At 43.7% G+C, this 8,397-nt stretch overlaps 1 protein-coding gene and 1 pseudogene across 1 annotated transcript; both read right to left on the bottom strand.

The window, feature by feature from the left end:
• Positions 1-541: 541 nt before the first annotated feature.
• On the bottom strand, positions 542-3,084 carry LOC109782185 (receptor-like protein EIX2; annotated as a pseudogene).
• Positions 3,085-4,485: 1,401 nt separating this feature from the next.
• Positions 4,486-7,969, bottom strand: LOC109782184 (receptor-like protein EIX1). Its single transcript, XM_020340786.4, has one exon. The coding sequence runs from the start codon at positions 7,912-7,914 to the stop codon at positions 4,816-4,818; it is 3,099 nt and encodes a 1,032-aa protein (XP_020196375.3). The 5' UTR covers positions 7,915-7,969; the 3' UTR covers positions 4,486-4,815.
• Positions 7,970-8,397: the final 428 nt, after the last annotated feature.

Consider the following 8,397-nt stretch of genomic DNA (forward strand, 5'->3'; position numbering starts at 1 on the left):
GTGTATTGGTCAGCCAAAAAATCAAATACACAAATTTGCATACTTCCAAATTGAATCGTTCAATATGAGATTGTATTGAAGAAAGTGTTCTCTTCATTACTTGCTTGCACATTTGTGATACGGAGTAGTTGATAACTGTTTTGCCTCTTATCAATATGTGACAACATTGATGATCACCAATACAAAGTGACATTTAGCAAATATTCATTCAAAGTTTTGTTTTCACTAAATTCTACTCCCTCCGTAAAGAAATATAAGAGTGTTTAGATCACTACTTTAGTGGTCTAAACGCTGTTATATTTCAGTGATCTAAATGCTTTTATATTTCTGTACAGAGGGAGTATCTTACAAGAAGTTGCTCATGCATGGAAATACAATTCGCCGAAAGGTAATAAAAACGCACTTCAACAAAATTAGTCCATACATCTTATGATCCAAAACAACCATCTAAGCAAGCACGGGGACCTTGCACATTACGTGGCATAAGAAATCCAAGTAGTTCTGAATAATATTACATCATTAATGGGTATGTCATAGAAGGATACATTTATTTTATGAGACGAAACCTTGTGGCATGCACAACTACCACCTATGTTTCAAAGATACAATACAGTACATCAATAAGTTATAAATGGTAAAGTGTTTGACAATACAATATAGCAATAAGTTCTCCATGCCCCTTAATCTTGTAGTTGTATCTTTGGTAGTTCTTGCTTAATTCACACCCGTGATCCAAACCATTTTTGCCAAGTAACAACAGAGATAACATACAAACTGTCATATAGGCTGTCGAGTAGTCCAAAATAAGCATACTGCCATCTCTTCATGAAGAGAAGCCCAAAAAACACCATCCAAGCGCCCGCCACAAAGCCAATAATTGATCCAAGAAGAAAATTCATTTGAGACAAGCCATCTTGAGGCAGCCTTGCTGGATTTCCGTTGGTTGGTTGATCTCTAGGCGGACAGGACATTGCCTTGGAATTGGATGCCCACAAAGAGCAGGCTTAACAATGTACATAGAGGTTGGGTCATCTATATTGAGGGTGTCGAGTTGATGCCCTGAGGGTACCCTTCCAGATAGATTATTGTATGACAAATTTAAATAGCTCAGGTATGTCAAATCCGACAAGCCCCGAGGAATTTCACCACCAAGTTTGTTCTTTGACAGGTCAAGAGACTCCAGTGATTGAAGGTTGCCAATCTTATGGGATATTTCCACTCAACAAGTTCGATGATAAATTCAAACTTATAAGAGAAGCAAGGGAGCTTAGTTCCTCTGGGATTTCTCCAGTCAAACTATTGCAAGATAAATCAATGCTCATCAAATGTACAATATCCCCCCATACTCAAGCACTTGCCCTTTTATCACCATCGAGATGCTATCATTATAATACAGTTCCATGTCCATGAATGAGTATTTGTCTACATATCCTTCTTTGAAAGGATTATCTAATACTGTATTATTAGCAATTACATATCCAGTCAAAGCTTTCAAAATCTTTAGATACTGCGCTATGGTCCGAGAAAAGTTATTATTGGATAGATCCAGAATACGAATAGCGTGGAGTTCCATTATTTCAATTGGAATGTGACCATACAAATTGTTCGATCTTAACCGTAACATAACCAAACCAGCCATGGCTTTACTAATCCATCCAGGTAACTCTCCAGTGAATCTGTTTTGAGCAAGATCGAGGTAAATAAGACTTGGACATTGTCGTAGGAACAAAGGAAATCCACTCAAAAAGCTATTGTTGCTTAGAAGAAGAGTAGTGATTTTCAAACTGAAAGAACTCACTGAATTGACTCTTGAAGAGTTGTTGCTAGATGGGTTCCGTTGTTTCAGCTCTTTTTGGCCACAATTAGGAAATTCCACTGAAAATAGATTGTTCGAAAGATCTAAGACCCACAATTTTAGCAATCGACAAATTGATGTCGGAATAGTCCCGGTTATAGAATTGGAAAACAGAATTGCAACCTCCAAATGCGGTGCTTGGAAATTTGGCACAAACTCATTTAAAGAGTTCTGGGATATGTCCAATACCTCAATTGTTTTTGGTAACTTGGGTATCAAACCAATGAGTAGATTTGATTGCATTGATAGAGTAATCACTGACATGAACTCCAGATTGAGTGGTAACTGACCGCTAAGCCGGTTCAACGAGATGTCCAAATATCTAGTTTCAGAAAAGGTAGTCCAAAACCAATCTGGGATCCTACCAACTAGACCTGCGTTTGAAATATCAAGGTCATTGATGCTCCCTTGCAGTTGAAACCATTTTGGAAGTTGGGGTCCCAGATGACAAGATGAAAATGATGCCCGATGCAAGTTGAACGGAGGCGCCCAATGCGAGTCAATATTGAGTTCCAAATTATTATCAAATAAGTCAAGGGACTTTAAATTCATCAAACCAACAAAATGATCTTGTGATATCACACCACTAAAGTTGTTTGTATCCAAGGTATAAGTGAATCAAATTTGTAAGTGCACCAATCTCGACAGGCACTGAACCGCTCAATTGGTTGTCACTGACATCAAGCATGGTTAAGCTACTTAGGTTTGACACAAATTGTAATGTCACGCCAGTGATGTCGGCATACTCCAAACTCAGCTCTTGCAGTTTATTCCAAGAACAGTTGGGTATCCTACCTATCACCTCTGTTATGTCTGCGCTGATGATGTTGAAGTTGAGATCTAGAGACCTTAGATTACACATAGTTTGCATTGTTGCTAGTATCATCCCCCGGATGTTGTTATTTCCAATGTTAAATGTCTCTAATAGGGTCAAGTTTCCCAACTCGTCAGGAAACGGGCCTAATAGTTGACCATGCTCTAAGTTAAGGCTCTTGAGGCTGGTTACATCCCAGAACCAATAGGATGCCGCTGAACCATTGAAAAGGTTATAAGAGATCAAGCTCCTCAAGAAGCGTAAAGTTGTGGCCTACAAGTGACGATGGAACATTATTGTCCTTGAGCCAACAGGCATCGAGAGTCAGTGCAACCAAATTGGGAAGTGCGCTAACCGCATGAACCCAGTCGATGACTCGAGTGAGGTCGATGGAGCCCATGTTAAGATGTTGTAGCGATTGGAGACGTGCTAACCAAGATATATCATCTGAGTAGAGACGACCAGTGTTGATGTAACCATGTATGTCAAGTTGCACTAATTTCGAGAGAGCCATCTTTGAGAGAGAGGTTGAGATGCGTCAAACCCAGAAGAGAGCCCACGAATTCTGGCATAGGTTTTGCATCTCCTAGGACAATATTCCCACTCAATCTAGATGCTTAAGACGTGGGAGAGCAAGCAAGGAAGAAGATACCTGTCCTCGCAACGAGTAGTTTGCAGGGTAAGATAGATAATCATATATTGGAATTGGATTATCGTAGCGGAGGTCAAGCTTGACGACGCGGCCTGTCCGGCGGCTGCAGGTGACGCCGCTTCACCGGCAGCAGTCGTGCGCACCTTGCTGCCATGAGACGAGGCGATCGTCCGGGCCGCCTGTGATGCCAGCCTTGAAGGAGAGCAGCGCGGCCCTCTCGGCCGGGATGCAGCTCCTGTTAGATCTTTCGGTGGCGCTGTGGACGGAGGAGGCTACAGCTAAGATGATGATGATGATGATGATTAGGAAGAGCAACTTTAGCTGCAGCCATGGCATTGGCCTAGGCTGGGCTAATGAAGCTGATACTGCCTTGGGGGGAAAGCGTCAGGTCGGGTCGGGTTGTTCCTCGTCAATTAGACCAGTGGAGTCTTCTGCTGGCGTGTGCCACCTTTTCATCAAAAAGAAAAGAAAAAATAGACCTTTGCTATCTGTCCGTCACTGCCTTTTTGACTGGGGCAAGACTTTGAATCATACATGGTGATTGCCTGCTACTCCCTTCGTTTGTAAATATATAAGTCTTATTAGAGATTCTAATCGAGGACTACCCGCCATTCAACCGCACCTGCGTGTGCTAGGCGTTTTCAACCGCACGATGCATTTACCGTTTCCAGTTTTACCCTGCTGTCGATTGACCAACCGCTTGTTGCATTAACACATGTCCAGCCATTCTTTAACTCTGTGACTGATGGGGTCGGGCGTCTATGGGGCCACTGAGCGGAGGATGCTGGGTTTCTCCCGGGCTGGGTGGGCGATTGGCTGGTGGTCTGCAGTTCGTGGTTCGTGGTTGGGTTTTTGCTGGTCTACTCGACCATGCTCTACCCTGCTGTTTTGGTGGTCACGATTGGCATTTGGGCCCGTGGTGCAGTGGCTTGGGTGCTCAGGTAGCTCATACGAGGGGTACTGCCAACGGAATAAGAGTGGCGTGGGATAAGAGTTGTGTAGTGGAGGCGACGTGTGGGTTTTGGTTGGAGCCGTGCGGGTCCGATCCGACCGTGGAACGCCTGGTGATCAGGATCCAGATCCGACGATCACCAAGGGTGTGCGCTCGAGACCGCAAAAAAGTGCACCTGCACTTTTTAGGATTTAGTATTTTTTTGGATGGTAATCAAATCGAATAAATATAATTGTTCATCCGGTGCTCTAGGCAGCAACAGCTAGTGAATAACCTTTGACAGTAACGCATGCACGTCGAAGCAACTCAAAAGACAATCTCCTAATGGGATGAAATCATGGAATACACCATGCAGACGAAGAAGATAAGTTATGCATGAACTCTAAAAAATAATGGGTATTCAAACCTAATAATTAGGATAGTTTTCCTAGAGTAGGGAGGGGCAATGGCCCCCTTGTGGCCTCCATGAAGCTCCGCCACTGAATATACAATAAGTTCATCACCTCCTTTATTCGAGTAGCAATATCGTTGGTGCTTCTTGCTTACTTTGTGCCGGTGTTCCCAAACCATTTCCGCCAAGTAACAACAGAGATGACATGCAATCTGTCATACAACTTGTCCAGAAGCCTGAAGTAAGCATACCTCCATCTCTTCTTGAAGAGAAGCCCGCAAAATACCATCCAAGCGCCAGCCACAAAACCAATGATTAATCCAAGAAGAAAATCCATTTCAGACAAGCCATCTTCATGCCACCTTGCTGAATCTTCCCTAGTTGGCCGATGTCTAGGAGGAAAAGTACATTTATTTCGAACTGGATGTCCACAGAGAAGGGGATTACCAATGTACATGGAGGCTGGATCATCTGTCTTGAGGATGTCAAGTTGATGCCCCGAGGGTATTTTTCCCGATAGATTGTTGTATGACAAGTTTAGATAGCTCAGGTATGTCAAATCTGATAAGCCTTGAGGAATTTCACCACCAAGTTTGTTCTTTGAGAGGTCAAGAGACTCCAGCGATCCAAGGTTGCCAATATTATATGGGATATTTCCACTCAACAAGTTTGATGATAAATTCAAATTTATTAGCCCGGCAAGGGAGCTTAGCTCCTTCGGGATTTCTCCAGTTAAACTGTTGCAAGATAAATCAATGCTCATCAAATATACAATATTCTCCCCATACTCGAGCACTTGCCCTTTTATCACCACTGTGAAGCTACCATTAGACATACCCATGGAACTGTGTGTAGCACCACTGTATCCTTCAAAGAAAGGATTATCAAATGATGCATCACTGGCAATAGCTGTGTCCGTGAAAGTTTTCAAGTTCCCTACACACTTTGGTATGTCCCCAGAAAAGTTATTATTGGATAGATCCAGAATACGAACATCATGAAGTGCCATTATTTCAACTAGAACGTGACCAGAAAAGTTGTTTGATCTTAACCGTAGCATAACCAAACCAGGCATGGCTTCACTAATCCATCCAGGTAATTCTCCAGTGAATTTGTTTTCAGTCAGGTCGAGAAAAAGAAGTCTTGGACATTGTCTTAGGAACAAAGGAAATCCATTTGAAAAACTGTTGTTGCTTAGGAGAAGAGTCGTGATTTCCAAACTGAAAGAACTCATTGAATTGAAACTTGAAGAGTTCTTGTTAGATGGGTTCCACCGTTTCAGCTCTGTTCGGCCACAAGCAGGAAGTTCCTTTGAAAGCAAATTGTTTGAAAGGTCTAAGACCTGCAATTCTCGCATTTGACAAATTGACATGGGAATAGTCCCGGATATAGAATTAGAAAACAAAATTGCAACCTGCAGTTGTGGAGCTCGGAAATTGGACACAAACCCATTTAAAGAGTTTCTCGATATGTCCAATAACTCAATTGTTCTTGGTAACTTGGGTATCAAACCAGTCAGAAGATTTGACTGCATCGACAGAAAGATCACTGACATGAACTCCAGACTGAGTGGCAGCTCGCCACTTAGTTGGTTCAAGGAGATGTCCAAAGATGCAGCTTCAGAAAAGGTAGTCCAAAACCAATCTGGGATCCTACCAACTAGGCCCGTGTTTGAAAGATGAAGGAAATTGATGCTCCTCTGCCCTCGAAGCCAATTAGGAAACTGGGGGCCCAAATGACAAGATGATAACGATGCTAAATCCAAGTTGAATGGAGGTACCCAATGCGAGTCAATAATAACTTCCAGATTATTAAAGGATAAGTGAAGAGACTTCAAATTCATCAAACCAGCAAAATGATCTTCTGAAATCACTCCAGTCAAGCTGTTGTTTCCAAGGTCTAAGTGAGCCAGATTTGTAAGCATGCCAATCTCTACAGGCACTGAACCGCTCAACTTGTTGTTCCCAAGGTCTAAGTAAGTCAAACTTGTATGGGCGCCAATCTCCACAGGCACTGAACCGCTCAATTGGTTGAGACTGGCATCAAGCATGTTTAAGCTACTAAGGGTTGACAAAAATTGTAATGCCGTGCCAGTGAGGTTGGCCTCGCTCAAAAACAACACTTGAAAATTATTCCAAGAACAGTTGGGTATCCTGTCTATCACCTCTGCTATGTCCATGCCAATGTTGTTATAGGTAAGACTTAGAGACCTCAGATTACACATATTTTGCAGTGTTGCTGGTATCATCCCCTTGATGTTATTTGCTCCAATGTCAAAGGCCTCTAACAAGGTCAAGTTTCCCAACTCGTCTGGAAACGTGCCTGATAACTGACAGCACCATAAGCTTAGACTCCTGAGGCTAGTTACATCCCAGAACCAGTTGGATGCAGCTGGACCGCTGAAATTGTTAAAAGAGAGGTGAAGCTCCTCAAGAAGTGTAAGGTTGTGGTGTACAAGTGATGATGGAGTATTACCCTTATTAAGGCCACATGAAGGCAAACTCAGTACAACCAAATTGGGAAGGGCGTTGACAATATGGAGCCAGTCAACAACTCCGCTGAGGTCGATGTAGCTCATGTCAAGATGCTCTAGCGAGCGGAGACGGGCCAACCAAGATAGATCGTTTGAGTATAGATCAGTGGTGTAATGGCCATTTATGTCAAGTCGTACCAGATTGGAGAGGTTGCCTAGCTGAGGAGGCACTCTGCCCTGAAAACCCATGTTGGAGAGGTTGAGATAAGTTAAACTCTGAAGAGAGCCCAGAAATCCCGGCATAGCCTTTGCATCTCCAAGAAGAGTATTCCAGCTCAGGTCGAGATGCTTGAGATGCCCAAGAGCAAGCAGAGAAGAAGAAACCTTTCCGCGCAAGGAGTAGTCTTGAGGGTCAACCAGACGAGAGAGATAATATTCTGAAATTGGAAAATGGTAACCGCTGCGGAGGTCGAGCTTGACGACGTGGCCTGTCCGGCGGCTGCAGGTGACGCCGCTCCACCGGCAGCAGTCGTGGTGTCGTTGCTGCCATGAGACGAGGCGATTCTCGGGGTCGCCTGTGATGCCGGCTTTGAAGGAGAGCAGTGCGGCCCTCTCGGCCAGGATGCAGCTCCCGTTGGATCTTTCGCCCGCGCCATCCACGAAGGACGTGGTGGATGCAGCTAGTAGGATGATGAGGAAGAGGAAGGTCGCTGCAGCCATTGCGTTGCTCCTGGCTTGGCTTGTGTGTGCAGGTGCAGGCATGGAGTGGTGGTGCATGGGCGTATTAAGGCCACATGAAAACAGAATCAGTACAACCAAACTGGGAAGGGTGTTGAGCGAACCCATTCAACGGCTCGCCTGGAGAAATACGGGCCATGGTACAGTGTCTACCGAGTGAAGTGTCTGTCAATGGAGAAAAACTGCATGCCGTGTCCTCTAGGGGTCTATTGGCCACCACAACTTTGGATGGGTGGAGCGCACACACACGACAATCTGTTGTTGACCGCGAAGGAAAACCCGCAAATAAATTTGTGGCTGAGCTCCTTTCTAGTGCGTGGATTAGTTCATGGGAAGATCGACCTGAACATGCATCTCGCAATTGTGTCCGTTTCTTTTTAGTTTGCATATAAAATTTGTCTTGAAGTCAAATTTTATAAAGTTTGATCAACTTCATAAAAAATATCACCATTCCCAAAACGAAATTAATATCTTTAGATGCATCGTGAAATTAATTTTCATAATATATAACTCTATTATTGT

Source organism: Aegilops tauschii, chromosome 1, assembly GCF_002575655.3.
Source record: "Aegilops tauschii subsp. strangulata cultivar AL8/78 chromosome 1, Aet v6.0, whole genome shotgun sequence".
Lineage (NCBI taxonomy): Eukaryota > Viridiplantae > Streptophyta > Magnoliopsida > Poales > Poaceae > Aegilops > Aegilops tauschii.